Here is a 25,803-nt window from a genome sequence, read left to right as displayed (position 1 = left end):
TCATTACTTTTTGAATAATTTTCCTATCTCAGTTTGAAATGCCATTGGTTTCATCATTTGAATTACTGTATATACATGAATTTGTTTCAGGATGCTTTATTCTTTCCATTAGTCTACTTGTCTTTCCCTACACTAATATAATACTGCTTAACCATAGCTTTATTGTATATTTTAATAACTGGTAAGGCAACTCCTGTTTCTGCTTTTTGTTTGTTTGTTTGTTTTTTAATTTTAACTATATTGTGACATTTTATTCTTCCAAGTAAATTTTAAGACCAATATGTATGTTCCATGAAAAAATCATATTAATATTTAAGTTGGAATTTCATTGAATTTGATATTTGACATCTTTAAAATATTGAGAAAGCACATCCTGTATTTACCAATTTATTCATTCTTATAGCTGTTTTTCAGAAAAATTTTATGCACAGATTTCTTCCCCATTCCTTGTTCAAGTTTTTCCTCCATATTTTAGGAGACACCCTGATCATGTAATCATATTCTCACCTTTAATGGTGGTGTTTCTAATGGTGGTGTGTGTCTTCTTTCTGTAAAACCATGCATTAAGTTTTTAATTTTAACATAGTTTTTTATTTTTTTAAAATTATTTTCTTAAAAAAAATTATTAAAATATAGCTAACATACAATATTATATTAGTTTCAGGTGTCCACGATAGTTGTTCAACATTTATATACCTCAATAATTGATCACCATGATAAGTCCAGGAACCATCTGACACTGTACTATACTATCACAATATTATTTACTGTATTCCCTATGCTGTACATTGCATCCCCAAGACTTATTTGTTTTATACCTGGAACTTTGAACCTCTTATTACCGTTTATCTTTTCCCTCCTTTTTAAATTTTCAATTACAGTTGGCATTCAATATTTTTTTATATTAATTTCAGGTGTACAGTATAGTGGTTAGACGTTTATATAATTTGCAAAGTGACCCTTCTGACTAGTACCAACCTGGTACTGCATATAGTTATTACCATATTATTGATTATATTCATTATGCTTTACTTTACATCCCCATGACTATTTTGTGACTACCAACTGTGTTTCTTAATACCTTCATCTTTTTACCCTGCCCCCAAACACCCTCCCATCTGACACCCCAATAAATCTACTACCCATCAGATACCATACATAGTTATTGCAATGTTATTGACTATATTCCTTATGCTGTTTTCTACATCCCCATGACTACTGTGTAACAACAAATTTGTACTTCTTAATCCCTTCCCATTTTTCACCTACCTCCCTCCAATGCCCCTCCCACTTAGCAACCATCAAAGTGTTATCTGTATCTATGAGTTTACTTCTGTTCTCTTTGTTTGTTTATTTTGTTCTTTAGATTCCATTTATGAGTGAAATCATATGACATTTGACTTTCGTTGTCTGACTTACTACACTCAACACAATACCATTTAGGTCCATCCATGCTGTTTCAGATGGCAAGATTTCATTATTTGTATAGCCAAGTACTATTCCATTGTATATACAGAGGGTGCCCAAAAAATGTATACACATTTTAAGAAAGGAAGAAAACTATATTAAAATTGTAGTACTCAATATATACCAATAACAAAAGATGAATGCAGGTCATGTGTACACATTTTTTTGGCACCCTCGGTATGTACCACCTCTTCTTTACCCATTCAGGAACACCCAGGTTGCCTTCATATCTTGGCTATTGAAAATAATGCTGCAATGAACATATGGATGAGTATGTCCCCTCAAAGTAGCATTTTGAGTTTCTTCAGATAAATACCCATAAGTGAAATTACTAGGTCCTTCTTTGCTTCTTGTTATAGTCTTTGTTTTAAAGTCTATTTTGTCTGGTATAAGTATTGCTATTCTAGATTTTTCTTTTATTTTTTGTTTTTGTTTGTTTGTTTGTTTCCATTTTCATGGGATATCTTTTTCCATCCCTTTACGTTCATTCTATCTATGTCTTTTGATCCGAAGTGAGTCTCTTGTAGGCAACATGTATGAGTGTCTTGTTTTCTTATCCATTTACCCCCCCCATCTTTTGATTGCAGCGTTTAATCCATTTACACTGAAAGTAGTTATTGATTGGTATGTAGTGATTGCCATTTTATTATTCATATTTTTTTATTTTTTGAAGAAGTCCCTCTAAGATTCCTTGTAATACTGGTTTGGTGGTGATGAACTCCCCTAATTTTTTTCCCTTGAGAAGCTCTTAAACTGTCCTTCAATTCCAAATGATGGCTTTGCTGGGTAGAGTAATCTTGGTTGTAGGTCCTTGCTCTTCATCACTTGAATATTACATGCCAAGCTCTTGCTTTTAAGATTCTCTCTTTGTCTTTAACCTTTGGCAATTTAATTATGATGTCTCTTGGTGCTGGCCTCTTTGGGTTCATCTTGTTTGGGACTCTGTGTTTCCTGGGCTTGTATATCTATTTCCTTCTCCAGGTTACAGAAGTTTGCAGTATTATTTCTTCAAATAGGTTTTCAATTCCTTGCTCCCTCTCTTCTCCTTCTGGTACCCCTATATGCGAATGTTGTATGCTTTCTGTTGTCCCAAAAGTCCCTTAAACTCTCATGTTTTTAAGATTCTTTTTTTCTTTTTGTTGTTCTGTTTGGGTGTTTCCTGCTACATTACCTTCTAAATGTCTAATTTGATCCTCCGCTTTATCTAGTCTACTGTTGATTCCCTGTAATGTAGTCTTTATTTGTTCTTGTATTATTTATTTCTAACTGGTTCTCTTTTATGTTTTCTATCTCCATATTTATGTTTCCTGTCTCTTTGTTGAAGTTCTCCCTGAGATCATTGAGCATTCTTATAATCAGTTTTTGGAACTCTGCATCTGATAGATTGCTTTTCTCCATTTTGTAAAACATTTTTTCAGGAACTTTGTGCTTTTGAGAAACAGGGACATGTTTCTTTGTTTCCCCATTTTGGCTGCCACCCTGTGTTTGTTTCTATGTATTAGGTAGGGCTGCTATATCTCCTGGTCTTAGTAGGGTGGCCTTATGTAGTTGGTGTGCTGTAGGGTATGTAGACTTCCTGGTCACCTGAGCTGCGCACTCCTGTTCTGTCTCTTATGTGGGTTGTGTGTGCCCTCCTCTTGTAGTTGAGCCTTACTTGCTGTTTGAATATCAGTGGGAGAGATTGACCCTCAGTCTCATTGGTTGTGTGGACTGGCCATGACTACAGTGGAGGAGTTGTGGTGCAGGGGCTGACCCTACAGAGCGGGGCCTCAGCAGGGTTCTGGTGCCTGCCCAATCTGCCCCTGAGGTGTGTCTTTCTTGGAAGTGACTGGGTGATGGTCCAGCTTGTTTTGAAGCTGGCCACTGGATGCACCAATCCCAGGGCCACCTTGGAGGTGACCTGCTCCAGGTCACGTTCAGATGCAGCTTGTGCCCCACTTGGGGCCACCTGGTAGGAGCCACAAAGCCATCCACAGATGACGGTTACCTGTGCCATGCTTGGAAGTACCTTGAAAGGTCAAGCCGTGAACCAAGGCCAGCTGCCACTAGTGCTGGTCTTAGGGATGCTCAACCAGAGGTATGGGACATGCTGAAGCTTGTCTGGGTTTTGTGAGGCTTTGAAAGATTTTAGGATAGTCTGCAGCATGAGCCAAGTCAGGTGGTTTGTATGAAGAATCCACTGGCAGCAACTTGGGTGTACCTGAAAGTTGCGTGGGGTGGGGTGTCAAAATCACCAGGGAATGATGGACCAATGGTGTCAGCCAGCTTGATGGAGAATCAGATATGGCAGCCACCTGTGTCTGAATGCCAGGAAGGGGGAGGGCTTAACAAAGAAACAATGGCCTCTGCCAGTTCCTCCGTCTGGGAGAAAACTGTCCCTCCAGCTCTCTTCCTGAAGTCAGACAACTTAGTTACCAATCCCCCGCTTCTGCCCCCTGCCCCACACACATACCCTGTATGTCCCTGGTGCCTTTCTAGCTGCTGCCCCAGCACTGGAGCTCAGAGCCAGTGATTCTATCAAAGAGGAGGCCAATGTGTAGTCCCTTTAAGAGGAGCAACTGAAACTCCAGCTGCCCCCATCTCACTTAGCCACTATCGTCACTGGTTTTCACAGCCAGAAATTATGGGGACTTCTTTCCCTGGCACTGGAACCCTGAGCTGTGGAGCCTGGTATGGCACTGGGACCCCTTGCTCCTTTGAGGGGGCCTCTGCAGCTGAGCTATCCCTCCCCATTTTAATGTTCACATGCAGGTGTGGGACCACCCCTTCTACCAGTCTCAAAGTGACTTCTTCTGTATGTCCTTAATTATAGGACTTTGGTGCAGCAATATTTCAGGTGATTCTCTATGGTTGTTGTTTTGTAGTTTAGTTATATTTTTCATATGGTCCTGAGAGAAGGTAAGCACAGCGTTTACCTACTCTGCCATCTTGGCTGGAATTCCTTTTTTATTTAAAATTTTGTAACAAACTGGTAATTTTGGATAGTTTTTTGTAGTTTGCTCATTTGAGGGAATTTGACTTTTAGCTCTTTAATTTCATATTCATTGTTTTATATTCTTATCTAATAATTCCAAGATCTGGAGTCCTTGGTGATCTAAATCTGATATTTGCTGTTTTGGTTATTTTCCCTCATGGTGACTTGTTACCTTTTATATTTGGTTATTTTTTACCGTTACCTTGTTTCTTGCTGTTTCTAAATTATAGGCATTCTGAGCAACTAAATTGAAGATGTTTCCCTCCAGAGAAGATTTTTATTTGTTTTGCAGGGCAGAAATGAGGAAAACACTGTCCTGAGGATACAGTATTCTCCTTTTCTGTTGTCCAGTTTAATTGAACAGTCTCGCCTCAGTGCCTCCATCTTGCTGCTGGTCCAAGGCTTAGGCTCCTGACTGTAGTCTCTGCTTTCATGCCTACTGTTCACTGTCTCCATCTTAAGTTTGTTTCTTTTCCTTTCTTTCTTCTTTTAGACTGGTGGAGATTGTCCCCACTCCCTGAAGGCCCAGCGAGTCAACAGATTTATGTTTTATTCAGAACTGTGTTTCTTTGAAGCAGGAAGGCCCCCTACAAAAGCCTAGCCTGCAATGATACTTGAACTAGAGTTCCTTTGTTCTAGCTATTTTTTACTTATTTCCTTTAAAGCTGTTGTTAGTATAAATATTGAGTACAAAGAAAGAAAAAAGAAAGAAACCAAAGTGTTTAAATTTACTTTGTAAAATAAAAGAGAAACTGTGATCTTTGAAAGGCAAAGTTAGAAATCTTTTTAAAAACCAGGAAAACAATCTGTTATCTTTTTCATTGTTATGCGAGTAATGAGAAGGGCAAAAAATCAACTTAATTGAAATTTAAAAATTCCTCAAAGGAACTTTTGTTCTAAAAAAAGAAAACACCTGAAATAAAATGCTGGTATTAGTTAAAATTATTGCCAAATTCGAGCTGGGAAATCAATGAGGTTTCTGCAGAACAATTCACAATATTAAAAAACATTTTGACTTTTTCAAAGTCAATGACAGAATACACAAACAGACACATCATAAAAATCTGAGTCTTAGAGCTTAATATCTTTTCTCATTTTTGTCAAAAAGAATGAACAAAAAGAAGGAAGAATAATGGCTATGATAATTTAAAGATGAATAGCACAAGAGAAGATTTTAATTTCTGCCTAATATTTTATTTGACTTCAGTATTTGAAAAAATGGTCAAAATATTTTTTAAAGAAAGATTTGCTATATGACTTTAAGATAAATACATTAGCTGAAGTAGTACCAGCATATACCATGTCAAATAAAATTGCCTTTAAATAGTCACTGACTATGTTTTTCTTATCCAAAGGCTTAAATTCTAAATAAATAGGCTTGTTAATACATAAACGTATATTCAGGAAAGCCAATGCCCTCAGTTCTTGTTATCCTATGATTTGCAAGTAGGCTATCCATTTTTGTGGATTACCCCCTGAGAACTGAGCTGGTGCAGTGTTTTTCTCAAAATCCCTTAGGGATGCATTTCTCTCTCTCTCTCTCTCTCTCTCTCTCTCTCTCTCTCTCTCTCTCTCTCTCTCTCTCCCCCTCTCCTCATTGTCATTTAATATCCATCTTCTACAGGATGGCAGGAGTTAGTAGTAAATGTTTGATGAAACCAAACAAGTCTCATTTCCATATAGTCATCTGAATTTGTTTTCTACTTTTCCCTCACTCTTCGGTTATTATTGGGGAATTATGAATTTTTTTCACCTAACTACTTTGAATTAAATTTGGACATGTTGCTAACATGTAAATAATGTTTGGTTTTAAAAAGTGCACTGAAAACAGATTATTTATCTATGAGTACATCTATTCATGCACCTATCTTATCCATGAAGTTATCCATTTGTAAATGTAATATTGATAGGATAAAAGGCAAGTGTTATTTATTTATTTACTAAATTATTTATTAATTATTTACTTGGTACAATTTCATTATGCTTTTGTGAAATCATTCTGTTCATCTCTGGCAGGCAGCAGCGAGAAAGGATGTATATATATATATATATCCAGAGGTTGCCAAAAAAATGTATACACATTTTAAGAAATGAAAAAAGCTATATTAAAATTGTAATACTCAATATATATTGATAACAAAAAATGACTACAAGTCATGTATATATATATTTGGCACCCCTGGATATATATTTATATCTATATCATCTATATCTGTATCTATCTTAGCCTAATCTTCAGAGATTCCAATTTAATTTCCCTGCGAAAAAGGTCCAAGCATAGGCAATTTCTAAAGCACCATAGGTGTTGCTAATGTCAAAGTTAAGACCCACTGGAATCGAATATAGTTGTATAGTGAAAATTGAAAACCTTATGTCGGGTCACATATTATGACACGATATCTAGGAGAATGCTGGAACACTGTTAAATGCAGTTTATCAACGCTGTGGCTTTGATTCTTAGCAGACAGAAAAATGAGAGAATTAAAGATAGAAGGTGGACTTAATAGGATCGTTAATCTAGAGAGTTCTCCAGAGGAAGAAAGGGAAGAACTATACAAATGTATTTTAAGAAAAAATGAATATACACATTCTGATAAAAATATTTCTAATTTTAATTGCTAGAAGCAAGAAATAACCTGTCATAGAGTAGAGAGGTTGTCATTCATCTGCTTTAAATTTTTCCTTTAATTTATATGACTAAATGTCAATGAAATATGGAAGACAATATAAATTATTTAAACAACACAGTAGAAAATGATTCTGGGAAAATTATAGCCCAGTAATCCTGTTGAGTTATTGTTACTCTATACTCAAGTATGCCCCAGATTATTATTCAGATATGAAGTTAGTTTTTGTTTTTTAGAACAGAGTCCATACTAAACAAGACAGTATTTTGGACAACAAAGCCAAGACTATCATAAGTAATATGAGTGTTTGCAAATGATCTAGATGTGTCTAATTTTATGGCTTTAACATGCAAAATAACCATTTATCAATTCTGTTTATATTTTGAAAACATTGAAATCTACTTGCAAGTCTTGGTTTTTGTAGAATCCATATTCCTAAGGATAAACATTTTCTGGAGAGTTTCCAGAATATTTTAAATAAAAATAATCTAGTAATGATTAAGAACGAGCATGAATTACATAATAAGTTCTTTCCAAGAAAACCCAATTTATTTTATAAATGTATATTTTGGGGGTTAGAGGGATTAGTAATGCTGTTTATCTGGTAGGGATTAACTAGGTCAGTTTAAGATTTTTGGTAGATGGAGAGGTTACCCTATAAGCATAATTATTTCTGCGAGATATTTGAAAACGTCTCATAAAATTTCATTGTAGATTATATAAGATCTACAATTAGATGAATAACCATGTAGAAGTGAGGCAAGTTTTTTATGGGAGTGCTATATTCTTGGATTTGTCCTACCTAATTTTTTCACCAATTAAACTGGATAACAACATAGTTATTAGGTGAGCTACAATCTTCAACAGATCATATATATATATATATATATATATATATATATATATATATATATATATATATATATTTGTGTATATATATATATATATTTGTGTATATATATATATTTGTGTATATATATATATTTGTGTGTATATATATATATATATATATATATATTTGTATATATATTGACCATCATCAACCATCAACTGTGTTAAATGAAATGTGTGCACAAATCAGGGAAGGATTGTCAATATAATTGAATTGCAATTTGAAATTATATTGTCACACTGTAACTCTAAATCAGAAGTAGGAAAACTCCCAACCCTAGCTTCAAACATCAGATTTTTGAAGACCGGATGGTAGAGATCTCATTATCTAGGGTTTTGCTTGGTTAGGGCCTCCAGGTAAGTGAAAGGTATGATGGAGTGGCTTAATCAGTTAATGTAGAAATAGACTGCCTTTCAGAAGTCACAGCATCTGTAACTGTTGTGAGAACCACCTGAAATATTGGCTTTATTCTGAGCACATTGCTTAACACAAATCCTTGAGGACCCTAAGGTATTCATTGTACATATTGGTGAGTTGAGAGATACTGTCTTAAATTTAAAGTGCATTAATTAATTTGTAAATATGTTATTTTAAATTATAATAACCAATAGGGCTAAAAAATAAAATGCTCAGATTGAGAGGAATGGGGAAATAAAGGAAAAAAAAGTAGTGTTAAATAACTCCTTTCCTTTTAGAGTAGAGAGTCATTAGGTATGTGATTAATATATGTTATTTACACACACACACACACACACACACACACACACACACACACACACACAGTGCTATTAGTTGGTGTCATGAAGAAAACCATAACCCAGAAAGATTGAAAGAAGGCTGTCTCCCAGGAGTGTGTCTTGAGGTTCAGAGGGCTGGGCTGGGAAAAAAGCCTTTCAGTGCTATTGGATTTTATACCATGGACATATCTTACTATGATTTTTAAAAGTAAACAAGATCTTGAATGACCATCCTCCCTTGGAGAGAAAGTGAAAACAAAGTGAGATTATCAAGAGGCTGCCATGGTGGAATGGGATCTACAAATTGATAGCATGATGACTGAAGGAACTGGGATCATTTAACCTGGCCAGAGGTGTAAGAAGAGATTTATATAGATGTAAGAAACGAGATAGAGAGGATGTCTTTGGCTGAACATATTTAAACAATTACTGTAGAAATTCCTATCCTATGGATTTGGGGGGTCTGCACATATTTGTATACCTCCAAAATTATATAGAAAATCATGTCCTTTTATGGGTATATACATTTAGGGGGAAGGGACAGACCATCATTTTCAACAGATTTTTTTTTCCCCAAAGGAATATTTGATGTAAAATAGGTTAAGAACTACAGAGTCGCCTTCCTTATGAAATCATAAACACGTAGTGGTATATTAAACAGAGTTCTATTTTAAATAGATAATTTAGAAATAGTTCTTACATTGGATAAGATAGACTAGTTTATTTGAAAGAACCGTCTTCATTCTCAGATTCTAATATTTACACAATTTTCATTATTATTAAAATACATTTAATAATAAAAGAATAGTTATTGAACACATTGTATGCTGGTCCTCACGGTAAGTGCTTGACATGGGCTCTCATTTAATCCTCACAGCACTGGATGAGGAAGGTACCATATCATAAACTCAGAGACACAACTTGCTGGAGGTCACCATTCAGTAAGGGACAGAGCCAAGATTAGAACCCAAGAAATCTCGCCCTACAGTGTGCCTGCTAACCCCTTTTGAAAGGGTTTCTCACTATCTCCCTTTTGACTCTATGTCCCTCACTGGCCTGTGTTAATTCTGTACCATGATTCTCAGCAGCAACACTTGGCACCTTCAAAGCTGCCTTTCCTGTTTTTTCTCTGTCTTATTCTATCTGTGTGTCATTTTTGTGTCTTGATTGTCTGTGTTTGAATAAGAATCTAATATCTGCGGTTTATTTGAACTTGATTTCATTTAATACCAAATGCACACACACACACACACACACACACACACACACGTTACCAAAAAATGTATGCACATTTTAAGAAAGGAAAAGACTGTATTAAAATTACTCTACCCACTTTGAGCACCTCTTGTAACTGCAGGCGTCAAACATGACTTGTATTCATCTTTTGTTATCGGTATTGTATATTGAGTATTACAATTTTAATAGTTAGAAAGATGCTCTATTAGTTTCCTGTTGCTGCTGTGAAAAATTGCCAAGCTTGGCTTGAAACAGGAAAAAATGATTTTGTGTTCTGTGGGTTAGAATTCCAGCATGGGTCTCACTAGGCTAAAGTCAAGATGTTAGCAGAGCTGTCCTTGTTTCTGGGGGCATTGGGGGAGAATCTGTTTCTCTGCTTTTTCCATCTGCCTTGCCTTGGGACCCCCTTCCTCCATCTTCAAAGTCAGCAAAAGTAGGCAGAGTCCTTTCTACATCCCATCACTCTGATCTCCCTTGTGATTACATTGAACTCACCCAAATCATCCAGGATAATCTCTCCATCTCAAAATCCTTAATTTATCACACTTGCAAAATCCCATTTGCCATGTAAGATAATGTGGTGACACATTTCAGGGGTGGGGCTTGGACATGTTTGGGGACCATTAGTCTGCCTACCACAGGTACCTACTAATTGTCAGGCACTTTTCCGGGAATGAGACAAAACTCAATGCCTTCCCTAGAGGAGATTACAATTGATGAGGTATTTAAATGGATAAGGGAAATACAAAATAAATGTGCTATGACAGAAATGTGAACAATTATAGCAATATGGAGGAAACAACTGTCTGCCTGGGGTCGAGGATGAGGTAAACAAACAAACAAACAAACAAATTTTGGCTAAAAGCTTAGAAATGATATTGACATATTCATATGACTTTGTCACTTTTCATCCAGGTCTTGAGACTCTGGGATATTCAGCACCAGCTGTCCATCCAGAGGATAACATGTTCTTTCCCCAAAAGTCAGGACTTCAGATGCCTCTTCCACTTTGATGAAGCCCATGGTCGACTTTTCATCTCATTTAATCACCAGCTAGCGTTGTTGACAATGAAAAGGGACGCCAGCAAGAAGGTGAAAAGTCATGAAAACATCGTCACTTGTGTTCTTTACAGTTCGCTCTTGAAACAGGTAATGATGCTTTTCTGTCACTCTCTCAACACGTCACCACATCCAGAAGCTCATTTTCTTGATTCAATCTGAGGTCACTGAGGACAACTATAGCAAAAGGAACATGGGAAAGAAATGATTTAATAGTCATGTTTTTTTGCAGTAATGTGTGTTTAGGTGGATTTGAAGTATGATTTCATTTTCAGCCAGTGACCACGGCAGCACTGATGGAGTTACAAGGAATTGCAATATTTCAGCTAAAACAAACACAGCAAGGTAACATAATTGAACTTATCTGTGTTACCTGCTAGTTTGGAATGCCAACTGCAAGTCAACCTGGTTGTAAAATTTTCTTTTATGAACACCATCTTCCTGTATCCCTGCAGAAAATTCTGAAATATGCATGAAATGTAATTAGCAGAGATCCGTGTTGCCAGCACATTTTATACCAGTGGCTCACAGTGCCAGCCCGGAATGTCCTGATAATAAAATGATTCAGTTAAATGTGGTGCCACTTGGTATGCAGCACAAGTGTTGTTTGTCTCCCCACCACTTTAATGACACTCTGCAGCCTTTGCTTATGGGAGCGCTACCTGCATGTCAATGAAGACACGCAGCTCCTCTGGAGCTGAGATGTGCGTGGACCGCACGCCTTCTTAGAGGACAGGGAGGGCCAGCCGTGGGTCTCCTGCAGGGAGTGGGTACCAGTGAAGGTCAATCTGCTGCAGTGATCACCTCAGGCCTGACTGTAACTGCACAGCGGCAGCCCAGCAGATCTCCAGTATCCAGCTTGCAGCCAATTAAATTAATAACTCCAACCCATTCTTGCCTTCCCTTCTGCAGAAGCTTCTGCAGTCACACAGAAATGAATAGTTCAGATTTGGTGCAAGGGGTGGAAAGCTCTTTGTTAGGAATGAGCAGTATGTCATGTCACTACTTCAAACATCCTGTTTTCTGGTTATCCTAGGAGATAAAAGTCTTTTACAAAACAATCCATTTTGAATTCCATCTGTGGGAAACATTCCCCCGTAAATGTTTTACTGAACTTTATGAAGGCAACCAGTTAATTCGGCTCCCTGGTGGCCACTGAAAGACACATTTGTTTCCAGGAGAACATTTTGCTAATTGAGATCTGCAAAGTTAAAAAGCTGGGTTTCTGCGTAGATGTTAAGATCCCATATTGCCTGGCTATAAGATGAGCAATATTCACTGAGGAATTCAGGAAATGAGACACAAAGAAGATCTGGAATCTCCCATTTGGGACATGACGATAAAGCCAATATAACACAAATATATGTAAGTAATAGGCAACAATAGAATATGCACATATGGTATATGATGTAGGAAGAATCACTGTACGATTGAGTTGAATAATCACAGCACTACTTATTTTTGCTGTTAATAGTATAAATAAGTAAAAGCATTAATATGTATATAAAGCACATAGAGCTGTGTATCACATATATAAGTGCTTCCTAACAGCTGCTAAGCTATAAAGAAATACTTTAACATTGTATTACATTTATAATTATAAAAATGTATTGCAGTCAAGTTAAAAACAAAACAAAACAATATCACCCACAGTTCCATCAGCCAGTGATATTTATCATTTTAGAGTAATTAGACAAATCAAATAAAACAGTTTTGGACAAATGTCAGGAGCAAGGACTGAGGAATCAAAGATTAATTCTTACAGTACAGTTTCTTTTCCCCCATAGCTCAGGGAGACTCGGGTCTTTACGTGCAGGTCCAGGGCGTCTTCTTGGTCCTCAAGCTAGTAGGTGCCCGTGACAGGATTGTGGGCTGAGAAAGAAGGGGAGGCAGACACATTACCAATCCCCAAGTGTAATTCAGTATAATAAAGTAGAGGTAAGAGCCAAGCACTCTCCGTGGAAAGTGATCAGTTCTGCCTGGTGCTGGTGGATGACATTTCAGCAGAGCCTGAAAGCTACAGTGGGAATCTTTAAAAAGAGAAAGAAGTAGTTCCAGACAGAAAGCACAACATGAACACCTGCAAAGAGGCTTGGGCACTCATACTGTATTTATGGGGAGAAGGTTCACTCTGGTGTGGCTAAGTGTGGGAACACTTAGCAAATGCTGTGGTACTTGAGACAGTAAAGGGAGCTTAGAACCAGATAATGAAGGTCATTCACTATGTCTTTTGATTGGAGCATTTACTCCCTTTACATTGAAAGTAATTCCTGATAGATGCATAGTATTTGCCATTTTCTTATTCATATTCTTCTCCTCCTCTTCCTCCTCCTCCTTCTCCCTTTAAGATTCCTACTTGTTTAGTGGTGATGAACTCCTTTAACTTTTTCTTATCTGGGAAGCTCTTTATCTGTCCTTTGATTCTAAATATAGCCCTGCTGGGTAGAGTAATCTTGGTTGTAGGTCTTCACTTTGCATCACTTCGAATATTTCCTGCCACCCGCTCTGGTGGCAGTATAGTAGTTACTATGTTTATGTTGAAAAATCAGCTGACAGTTTTATGGGAGCTCCCTTGTAGGTAACTAACTGCTTTTCTCTTCCTGCTTTAATTAAGATTCTCTCTTTGTCTTTAACCTTTGGCATTTTAATTGTGATGTGTCTTGGTGTTGGCCTCTTTGGGTTCATCTTGTTTGGGACTCTATGTACTTCCTGGGCTTGTACATCTATTTTCTTCTCCACTTTTGGGAAGTTTTTCATCATTATTTCTTCAAATAGATTTTCAAGTCCTTTCTCCCTCTCTTCTCCTTCTGGTAACCCTATGGTGTGAATGTTGGTATGCTTGATATTGTCCAAGAGGCCCCTTCAACTGTTCTCATTTTTTTTCTTTTAATTCTTTTTTCTTTTTGTTGTTCTGATTGGGTGTTTTCTACTGCTTTATCTTCCAAATCACTGATATGATACTCTCCTCCATCTAATCCACTGTCAATTCACTCTAATGTATATTTCAGTTATTGTATTTTTCATTTATGGCTGGTTCTTTTTTATGTTTTCTATCTCCAGTTTTTGTATTTCTTATCTCTTTGTTGAAATTCTCCCTGAGATCATTGAGCATCTCTATAACCAGTTTTTGAACTCTGCATCTGGTAGGTTGCTTGTCTCCATTTTGCTTAGTTTTCTTCTTTTTTCCTCCAGCTTTGTTCTGTTCTTTCATTTGCGACATGTTTCTTTGTCTCCTCACTTTGGCTGCCTCCCTCTTTTTGTTTCTATAAATTAGGTAGAGGTGTTCTGTCCCCTGTTCTTGGTAGAGTGGCCTTATATCTTAACTGTTCTGTGGGGCCAAGTGGCACAGTCATGCTGGTCACCTGAGCCAGGTGCTGCAGTTGTGTTCCTTGTGTGCTCCAGTTATAGTTGAGCTTTGGTTGCTATCTGCACATGAATGGGAGGGATAGACCCTTAAGCTCACTGGTTGTGAGGACTGGCCATGACTACAGTGGAGGAGATGTTGTACAGGGGTTGGCCCTATAGAGCAGGATTTGCTTTAGTGAGACTCTGGTGCCTGCCCAGTCTGACCTTTAGGTGTGTCATTGTGGAGGTGGTTGGGTGGTGCTCTGGTGGGGTCTGAAGCTGGTCACCAATGTATTGTTTCTGGGACCTCTTGGGAGGGCCTCTGCTGCAGGCTAAGGTCACCTGCTGCTAAGGTCACCTGAGTAGGTGCCCTACTCATGGCCACTTGATATGAGCTACAAATTGTTGTATCTTCAAATGGTTGTCACTTGTGCTGGACTTGGAAGTACCTAGGAGAGGCTAAGCTGTGAAGTGGGGCTGGCTGCCGCCAGTGTCAGGCTTGGGCCTGCTTGGCAAGAGGTATGGGAAACACCAAGGTCAGATGCTGCTTGTTTGGAGTTTGTGAACTTTTGAGAGGTTTTAGAAAAGTCTGCAGCATGAGCCAAGACAAGCTATTTGTACAGAAAAGCCACTGAAAGTGGCTTGGATGGGCCTGCAAATTGGGTGGGACAGGGTCTCCCCAGAATCACCAGGGTGGAGTGAATTGTGTTAGCCAGGTTGAAGGAGACTCAGATATGGTGGGTACCTGTGTCTGCACACTGGCTACAGGGAGGACTCAACAAAAGAAGAGTGCCTTCTGCCATTACTTCTGTCTGGAAGAAAACTGCCCTTCCAGTCCCTGTCCTGAAGCCAGACAGTTCAATTCCTCCCTGTATGTCCCTGGTGGCTTTCAAGCTACTTCCCCAGTGCTGGAGCTCCATCTCACTCAGCCACAATCTCCAGTGGTTTTCATAGCCAGAATTTGTGCGGACTTCTCTTCCTGGCACTGAAACCCTGTGCTGGGGAGCCTGATGTGAGTGTAGGACCCCTCACTCCTCAGAAGGAACCTCCACAGCCAAAATATCCCTCTAGATTTTCCAACTGCCATATGTATGCGTGGGACTAGCCTGGTCTAAATCTCTTATCAGTGTTGGCATGGCTTCTTCTGTGTATTCTTAGTTATAAGACTTCTGTTCAGCTAGTTTTCAGGCAATTCTCAATAATTGTTGTTCTGTAGTTTGTTTGAAATTCTGATATGTTTGTGAAAGGAGGCCAACACAGTGTTTATCTACTCCACTATCTTGACTGGAAACCCTCAAGATCAAAAACTTGGAGAACCTCTGGGTTAGAGAGATCAGAATTCAAATGTTGGGTGGATTACTTATCATGTTTAAGCTTCAGTTTATTAACTTTTAAAAATGTGTGTTTCTGTGGAGCATAGACATTTCCTGTGCTATGCTCCACAGAGGTACAACATGTACCTCTCCAGCATTCCTTGCTAGGGCCTGACTTTTGGAAGCAGTCCTCCTTCCTCCCAAATGATCAGCCTAGCAAGGTGCTCTCAGGTCCCCAGTAACTCTCAGGTTGAATGTTGATGCTTTATGACACCACTTTTGCTTGTTAACTTCTTGGCATTCTTTAATCTTTATTTAACCATGTGTCCTGTGTAAACAGACATTAGGAAGAGTGAGCAAGATGGAGGGGATACTGAATTGGGCTTCTTCCCCACTCCGCCCCTCTTTAGGAACACCCGTTGAGGTGAGGATGTTGTTTGTCCTGTCCCTTCTCAGCCATTGCAATTCCTTCTCATAAACATTCAGTTCCAAGGTTTGGTTTTTGTCTTCTCAGCCTCCAAAGTCTCCAGGGACAGATCCAGCCAGGCTATGTCACCCCTCTCTGAGCATTGGTCACATTTCTAGTTGTTTTCCTGCTAACCACTTAATTAAGTGCACATTTTCCTCTCCTTCTCTGGTTTTAGCATAAGGGAAATATCCTATCTTCCACTTTTGTATTTTTCTATAACTTCTAACCCTCTTCTTAGCACCAAATGGGTACTCAATTGCTAGATTTGGGCAATTATTGTCATTTCTTATTCCAAATTCAAAAGGAACCCATGCTTTTTCAGTCCAGTGATGCTTGCTCTTTGATTCTTTGGTTTGGTGTCTTTTTTGAAGATTTTCCCTTTATCTGAATTTAGTGAAAAACTTTCCTTCTGTTGTTGTAATTTCAACATGTTGCTGACACTTTAGTGTTATTTCATTCTATTTGACTTAAGGGGGAACCTAACATAATCCCTATATAAAAACAGACTGGCACATTTCTGGGACTTTCCTTTATTTTCCTGGCTCTTGGCCTCCTAATCTAAGAAAGCGATGGTAAGTCATGCAAAGCCTTTTAAAAAGAACCACATACTTTCTTTCACTGGATGGTGAATATATAATGCAATATATAGATGATGCATTATAAATTGTACAATTGAAACCTATGTAGTTTTGTTGACGATTGTCACCCCAATACATTTTAATAAAAAGAAACAAAGAAAGAAAGAAAGAAAGGAAGAAAGAAAGAGAAAGAAAGAAAGAAAGAAAGAAAGAAAGAAAGAAAGAAAGAAAGAAAGAAAGAAAGAAAGAAAGAAAGAAAACTTGCCCTCACAGCTAGCACAGAACACAGAACAAGTTGGGACAGGATTAGGGAGTCCCTGGAATGCACAATTTTGAAAGAATCAAAGAAACTCAATATCCTGTAAGCATTTCCAAGGAACTGCCTTTGCATTGAGTTCTTAAATGAAGCTTTTCTTAAAAACCCATGGATTTTAGAAAGCTTAAAAAAGTATATTTGTAGATATAAACAGAAATAGATAAAATATCTGAGTTATCACTATGGCTCTTATCCTAATCATGTAGGTTGATGTGTTTTTGTAAAATAGGTAATGTTTCAGTTTGTTTTGCACCTAAGACACTTACAGTCAACTAGGTATTTAAGTGTCATCAAATTTTGACAGGCAATAATATTTACCATTTTTGTTATTGAGATAACTTAATTTTTTGTAAAACATTATGCAAACTTATTATAAGAAATTAAAACAATGCAGTCAAGTTCCATTAAAGAACTAAATATCACCTTGTTCTAAATACCTCTCTGTGCTTAGACTATTTTATATGATAGAGTTCTGTAACCTCCTTTTTTGTTCTCTAACATATTGGAATATATTTCCTTGTACCTAATTATAGATCTACTTCATCATGTAAAAAATGACAGCACAGTATCCCATTGTAGGTATGTATCATCATTTGCTGATCCATTTACCTTGATGAGAATTTTGCTATTATGAATTTTTTTGTACATAAATATGTTTGTGCTCATTACTTTATCTATCTAGAGATCTTAGAAATTACTTTCTCGGTTAAAATATATGCATAGCATATAATTTGATACACAAATTGCCTCCCAGAATCTTACCATTTTATCCAGTCTCTAGAGTAAACATATTAATCACATACGTGGTTACATAAAGAGACATGTCAGACAATGGTTGCATGGTTGCCTCCAGCAGGACTCCTGAGATGCTTGGTAGAATTCCCATAATTCAGCACAAGATACTGATTTTGAAAATGTGAAGATGAGACCTTCTTCACTTTATCCAGAGTGGCACTGTTTCTTGAGGACCAACACTGACACTATCACAGGAAACAATACCACATCATTCATGAAAAATGGAGCTGGGCCATAATTTTTTAATGACAGTACATTTTTTGTCCTCTTTTCTGTACAGCATTTTTTTTTTTTTTTTGGAATTGAGATATTTGAGAATCTAAACTATTCAATTTATACTTCCCTTGGTAATTGTAAAATCTGAGAAATGGGAAATGGACAAGCTTGAGGGAAATTTATTTCCACCTTACATGACATTATATTTCTTTAGTGCTTGTATTTAGGGCAAAATGAATGTGTTTCTCTTGAACAGAACTGGATGAACACTAATGAAAACTTTCTCTTTGCCTGCCTTATTGCTGAGTTCCAAGTGCCCTCCAACAGTTGATGTGGCTTTTCTTCACTAGTCAGCTTGCTCGTAAGGCTTTACTTGGTTTCATATCAGTCCTGAACCTATGAGCTCTAATCACTAGATGGAGACATGTGAAGTACCCTAGTCTTAAGGTTACAGCAAAACATATATATGCACACATGTGCACATGCAGGCACATGCATGTTTATTTAAATGTGATGAGCTTGGAAGAAATAACACATTTCAGTGGTACAAAACTGAAAAGGACATACAGAGAAAATTTCCTCTTACCCCTGTGTCTACCTACTCAGTTTCTTTCCCTGGAGGCCACCAGTTTTAGAGTTCTTTGAGCCCCCTTCAAAGGCTATTCTGTTCATACACAAGTAAATATGTATTTTTAAATATATATGTAATTAATATTTAAGAACATATTATTTTAAAAGCTTTTTATACAAATGATAGCATATTATACAAATAGGAACATTGCTCTGTACATTGAGTTTTTTCCTAATGATACAGCCTAAAGATCATTTTATCTCATCACCTAAAGAGTATTCTCTCTCTTTATAAGGCTGCATGGTACTCCATTACATGGGTTTACCAAATTTTTATGAATCAGTTCTTATGGACATAGAATAACTCTGGTATTTTTCTATTGCAAACAATGTAGTAGTTTTTAACCTTGAATACACAAATTTTAGCATGAATGAGGAAATAATCTGTGGGAGAAATTCCTAGAACTGGAATTTTGGGGTCAAAGGCTATGTCAGTAACCATGGTAGATGCTGTCAAATGTTCTCCATAAAAGCCACATCGAATCCATCTTCAGGGTAGGAGAGCACTCTTTCTGCAGCCTCTCTCATCATCACAGTCTAAGCTATTTTTAAACACCTTCTTTTTTTTTAAAGAGCACTTTTAGGTTCACAACAAAATTGAGAAGAAGGTACAGAAATATTCCAGATACCCCTGTCCTCCCACGTGCGTAACCTCCTTCATATCTATATTTCCCACCAGAGTGCTACGTTTGTTACAATTGATGAACTTTTATTGACACATCCTTATCACCAAATGTAACCACAGTTTACATTAGGGTTCACTCTTGGTGTTATACATTCTGTGAATTTAGACAAATGTATAATCACATGTATCTACCATTATAGCACCATATAGAGTAATTTCACTGCCTTAAATACCCTCTATGCTCCACCCCTGTCTTCCTACCCTCCTCCTCTCACCTCTGGTTACCTCTGATATTTTTACTGTCTGCATAGTTTTGTCTTTTTCAGAATGTCATATAGTTGGAATCATACAGTATGTAGCCTTTTTAGATTGGCTTCTATCACTCAATATTATGCATTTTCGTTTCTTGTATGTATTTCAATGGCTTGAAAGCTCTTTTTTTTTTTTTTTTTTTTGGCACTGAATAAATATTTCATTGTATGGATATGAACCACAGTTGTTTTTGTTTTATTCATTCATTTACTGAAGAACATATTGGTTGCATCGAAGTATGGTAATTATGAATAAAGCTGCTATAAACATGTGTGCAGGCTTTTGTGTGGACATATCAAGGAGCCTGATTGCTAGATTTTATGGTAAGAGTATCTTTAGTTTTGTGAAACATTGCCAATTGCCTTCCAAAGGAGCTGTGTCATTTTTCATTCCCACCAGCAATGAACGGGAGTTCCTATTTCTGCACTTTCTTGTCAGCATTTGGTGTTGCCAGTGGTCTGGTTTTATGCCATTCTAACGTGTAGCATCACATTATTGTTTGACTATGAACCTCCCTGATGACACATGATGTGGGACATCTTTTCTTTCACTACTTGCCATTTGTTTAACTTCTTTGGATCAGGTCTGTCAAGATCTTGGGTCCATTTTTAAATGGGTTGTTCATTTTCTCATTGTTGGATTTTCAGAGTTCTTTGTATATTTTGGATAACAGTGTTTCAAATGTGTCTTTTGGAAATATTTTCTTTCAATCTGTGCCTTGTCTTTTCATTCTCTTGGCAGTGGCTGTTGCAGACCAGAAATATTTAAATGTAATGAAGTCCAGCTTGTCCAGTTGTTCCAACACAGTTTGTTGAACCGACTATCTTTTCTCCATTGTATTATTGCCTTTGCTTCTTTGCCAACGATCAGTTGATTATGTGGGTCTCTTTTTTGTCTCTCTATTCTGCTCTAGTGATTCATTTTCTATTCTTTTGCTAATATCACACTGTCTTGATTATTTCAGCTTTATAGTAATTTATGATGTTGGGTAGTGTCATTTTTCTGGTTTTGTTCTTCACCTGCAATATTGTGTTGGATCATGGGTCTTGAGCCTCTCTATATGAATTTCAGAATCAGTTTAGAATCAATGCTATCTATTTTACCCATTAGAGCCCTTCATATATTAATCATAGTTATTTTAAATTCCTTATCTGATAATTCTAGCATCCCTATCATGTCTGAGTTTGATGCTTGCTCTGTATCTTCAAATGATGCTTTTTACCATTCATTTAGTATGTTTTGCAATTTTTTCTTCATAGTTGGACATGATCTACTGGGTAAAAAGAACTGCTATAAATAGGCCTTTGGAAATGTGGTGGTGAGGTGTGGGGGAGGGGAAGCCTTCTATCGTCCTATGATTAGGTCTCAGCCCTTCAGTGAGCCTGTACCTCAGGACTGTGAGCTTCACATGTGCTTCTCAGGTGCCCCCTGCCCCCCCCCCCCCCCCGCCCCCTTGGGTAGAACAGGAAGGCAACAGCTAGCTTGAATTTGGTATTTCCCTAATCCAGGTCAGTTAAGCTCTGATAAAACCCCAGCAGATTAGGCTGTGGTTACATAGTTTCTCCTAAGGGCAGACCTTGTTAAGAAGAAAATACTCTGACATATTTCTAGATAGTTTCTTTTCCCTGCCCCTGCCAGGAGCACAAGGGAATTTTCCTTGAATATTTTACAGTGAGAACCAATTTACAGTGGTCGATATTCTCAAAATAAAACTCATAAAATTGTGGGGTACCTCTACGCCTGGCTCCCTCTGGAATTTTTAACTCTCAGACTTGTCCACTTTGTGCCTCCAGCAATTTGTCAATCATAGTTTTGGTGTTCTTACCTTGGCGCTGCTTCCTGTGAGTTTTCAGTTCATGAGTCTTTGCTTGGCTAAGTTGTGACTCTCTTTAGTTGCCTGATGATCTTTCCGATTTGGGGGCAGCAATTTGCCCTGTGACCTTATTTCTTATATTAATCTAAGAAGGCTTGTTAATATTTCAGTTTGTTCAGCTTTTTACTTATTGTTAAGATGGAGTGACAACGTCTAAACGTGCAGAACTGGAACCTGGAAGTCCAATGCAATCTCAACTATTTTTGAAGTAGAGTTTTTCTTAGATTTTTTTTTTTAGTATATAGGAGGTAGTGAGGTTTTAGAGTTAGAGTTCCCAATGCTTTGCATTGAGCAAGTGATTTAATTTTTCTAAGCAATAGTTTTCTTATCTAGAAAATAGGAATTATAATACCCCTTTGTAGACTTTCTATAAAGGGTATTGTATATGAAGACACACAGAACAAAACAAGGGTAAAAGGTAAATACATGTTATTCAAAAAAAGGTGAAGTATTTTTCTGACTTTGTCCCCTGGTTCCTGTGGGTGCCTGGTGATTTTGGAAGTGTTTTGAATGCCAGTATGTTGACCACAGGTGGTCACAGCCTGTGGCCCCTCCCCTCTCACTGCCTAAACCTTACTAGCCTCCTTGTTAGTCCTTGAACATGGAACTGCATCAGGGCCTTTGCATTGCTGTTTCCTTTGCTGGGAAGTCTCTTCACTCAGGTACCTGCATGACTTTCTCCTTCATTCAGTCATGTATTTCCTCAAATGATTTCTCAGGGAGACCTTCCCACAGCCCCGAACTTTGCACCCACTCCAAATGATCTCTACCTCCTTCTCAGTTATATATTTTTTGGAATGCATACCATTTTATATATAAACATTATATATACATACATATGTATTTATACATGCATATATATATGTGTGTGGATATATAATCTGGTTGCATCTCTCCCCTTCTCCCCCCACTAAATATAAGGGCAGGGATATTTCACCACTGTATCTCCAGTGCCTAGATCCTGTACCTTGTGTGTTGTAGGTGTTCCATAAATTTAAGGAATGAATTTGAAAGAGAAAATTACAAATTAATCTAAGAAGAGGTGATATGCAATAAATAAGATTTATACACGGAGAATGACTGCCTTAAATATTTGAATCCTTTTTCTGTATCAGGACTTTGAAATATTATCATTCTCCTTACTTACAGAGATGTAACTTCTAGAGATTTGATGCAAAATAAAGGAGGTAACCTGTTTTATGTTATTAACTCATAAATAGCACTGACTGAAAAAATAAAATTATAAAACAGCAATTTAATCAAATGCCCTGATCCCTTGGTAGCCAGCGACATGCAATGCTGTAATTTTTGATTCCTCTTCTTGCTTAGACCTAGGAATTTAGGATGCATATAAAAGACAATTAAAATGTCTACTCTTGTTGGAATAGCACGAAGACAATTAAGGGACACGGATACAGTGTCACTTCTCTTAGGATTGTCTGATTGGCTGTGACAGCCTCAGATGAGAGAGATAAAAACACCCGTGTATTCCTAAACAGGTATTAACTCAGGTACATAAAGTAGAGTGTGCTTCCCACAGAACAAGAGTTTGCTCACGAGGCCCTTTGTACTGCAGATGGTTACTAGGATAGGACTGTTTCTGCTCTGCAGTTTGGGGCCCTGACTGCATCGGCTGCTGTCTGATCGGATGAATAGCAGCCAGGAATGAACTGAAAACTTAAAGAGATTTGCTATCATCAAAATGTGACATATGAATGTGATGCCACTATTTCATCGTGGGCTTTATTACTGATTAAAAACAGCTTGCTAAAAATAAAGTCCCCTCTGTTCTATAGTCAAATCACTCCCTTCACCTGCCAACTGATGTTAAATGTACCCCTCTCTCACCATACTTGGAAAGTCTGCCTTGTTATTCTCGTATTCTAACATTGTCATAGTGACAGTAGAGTCTGGTTAATACTGGTTGTGTGTTGTGACATAGTCAGTCCTTGTTTTTCAACACATTGTTTTCCTGAAGCCTGCACCTTAAGGCAGATTGCCATAAAATGAAATCTGGGTGGCTATGCACTGTTGTCATTATTGATTCTGATTTCATGAGAAACTGTTTAATGAACACAGAAAGATGCTGAAAGCTGTTGAGTAGTACCATGTTTCACCAAAAATAAGACCTAGGTGAACAATCAGCTCTATTGCATCTTTTGGAGCAAAAATTAATAAAGACCCGGTGTTATGTTATGTTATGTTATGTTATGTTATGTTATGTTATGTTATGTTATGTTATACCTGGTCTTATATTATAGTAAAATAAGACCGGGTCTCATATTAATTTTTGCTCCAAAAGATGCATTAGAGCTGATTGTTCGGCTAGGTCTTATTTTCGGGGAAACACGGTATGTTGGGGCTCTGCCAGGTGGGCAGAGGAGGGAGAGTACAAAGCAGCAAGAAGCAAATTTTTATTAATTTCTGATTGAATGTGTATATTAGGTAAAAATGGTGAGGTGGATGATTAGATGCTTTGTAATGTGGCTGAAGCCAGTCTTGAACAAGTAAGCAAGTCCTTCCTTTGAGTAGAACCTTATATTATTTAGATTTTTTTTTTCTGTCAGGGAATGCTCATCATTTAGAACTGAAATGCCTAGCATTTAAAAATAAAATCCTCACAACCTTTAACCTTTTCTTGAAAGACCATTATAAAAATTTTCACTTATGCTTGGGAAATTGTATGTTTTCATGGTTTTATCTTTAATAAATACAATCCAAATTCCTAAGCAATTATGTAAGAAATTCACAAGTATTGTATAATTTTAAATCTTAATGTACATCTACAAATCTGGTTTCTAAAATTGCAATTGTCTATATTTCCTGTCATGGTTGGAAGGAAGAAAGCTATTAAATATTTTCTTAAGTAGATTAGGGTGTAAAACGTGATTTCAGCCCAAATAAAGGGTCAGACAAATGAAGCTTAAATGGAATAGTAACATTAGCTGATTTTTATGGCTTATTTTTATATGCCATGTGCTGTCCTAAGTGCTTTACAAATATTGGCTTATTTAAACGTCTAAAAACAGTTGAGGTAGTTACTAAGATTCTCTCTGGTTTATAGGTGAGGGAAGTAAAGCTTAGAGAGGTTAAGTAAAAAGCCCAAGGTCAAACAACGGACATTCAGACTCGGGCATCTTGCCTCCACATCCAGTGCTCATAGCACAAAGCAAAGCAAACAGAAACACAGTCAGTTACGTGCAATGATAATTAAAGTGTTAGGTCACATTAATTCAATGATTCAGGTCGTTTGTTCTAGAAATTACACTATGCTTAACAACAATAATAAATATTTAGGCTACTTTTGATTTCACTGAGAGAGAATGTGTAACAAAAATAGTATTGCATCATTTAAGAAATGTTCAGATTCATAGTTGTCATCTCAGGAAAAAGCTATGAGAGCTCATGTGCTCGTGATCATGTTTTTGTTGCTGAGACATAAATATAGCTAAGTGGTGGCCCTTTTCCCAGTCCCTCCTCTTCATTTTACCTCCAGAACTCTCTTAGGTGATCCTCTCTTGCCTGGAGTATTACACTAGCCTCCAGATGGTTTTCCCAGAACCCCAGTTTGTTCTCCACACTGCTGCCAAAGGAATCTTCATAAACTAACCAACAAAAAATGCTATATCACTCTCTTCCTTATTAAGAACAATTGTTCTTAATTTTATTTTTGAGTTATACACCCTACTGATAATCCAATAGAAGCGATGGACCCTTTCTGAATAAAAAAGAACTTTATGCACAATACTCATTATTCTCTGGCATTGCTCATCAGGGATTTCAAACATCTTGATAACCAGCTTGCTCCTCACCTGATATTCTACCATTTATCCCATCAACTACACTTTGGCTCCATTACATTTCTTATTATTTTTCATGCTTGGAATATTCTTCAAGTTCTCTTTCCTAAGTAAACTCTTAATTATCTGGGATACTCTGCTGGAATAAAGGGAGGCCTTATGGTGTGTCTGTCATAGGCAGCTGATGATTCAGACCTCATTACATAAGCTTGGGAGCAGTACTTAGCTGATTAGAATCTGAGTTTCATCACTGGTCCCATGAGGGTGGTAACATTATTTATTTTACAGACCTTTTATAAAGATCAAATAAGATAATGAATATAAAGGTCTTGGCACTCAATAAATACATGTTCCTATCTTCAATCCCAGATCAAACCTCCTCGCCTTTTACTCATCATTCCCCACACCAGTGAGTGAATTTGGGGTTTCCCTTCTGTGCCCCCACAACACCCAGGGTGATACTTCTAAATTTGTAACATTTGTTTGGCATTTTATGTTTCTTTTCTATTTCTCTACCTAGACAAGTACTGTGTTTCCCC

The 25,803-nt window shown here is 37.3% G+C and overlaps 1 protein-coding gene across 6 annotated transcripts in view; it reads left to right on the top strand.

Moving 5' to 3' along the window:
- The window catches only part of LOC109449507 (serpin I2), a 161,162-nt gene that overhangs the window by 46,323 nt on the left and 89,036 nt on the right, over positions 1–25,803 (top strand). For all 6 annotated transcript variants that reach the window (XM_019735864.2, XM_074327410.1, XM_074327411.1 and 3 more), the window contains one exon: positions 10,849–11,082. In XM_019735864.2, the coding sequence (XP_019591423.2) occupies positions 10,849–11,082 (234 nt within the window). The remainder of the gene's footprint in view (positions 1–10,848; positions 11,083–25,803) is intronic.

Source organism: Rhinolophus sinicus, linkage group LG01, assembly GCF_036562045.2.
Source record: "Rhinolophus sinicus isolate RSC01 linkage group LG01, ASM3656204v1, whole genome shotgun sequence".
NCBI lineage: Eukaryota > Metazoa > Chordata > Mammalia > Chiroptera > Rhinolophidae > Rhinolophus > Rhinolophus sinicus.
Note: the sequence above shows the minus strand (reverse complement) of the source record. Positions and strands in the feature narration are given on the sequence as shown.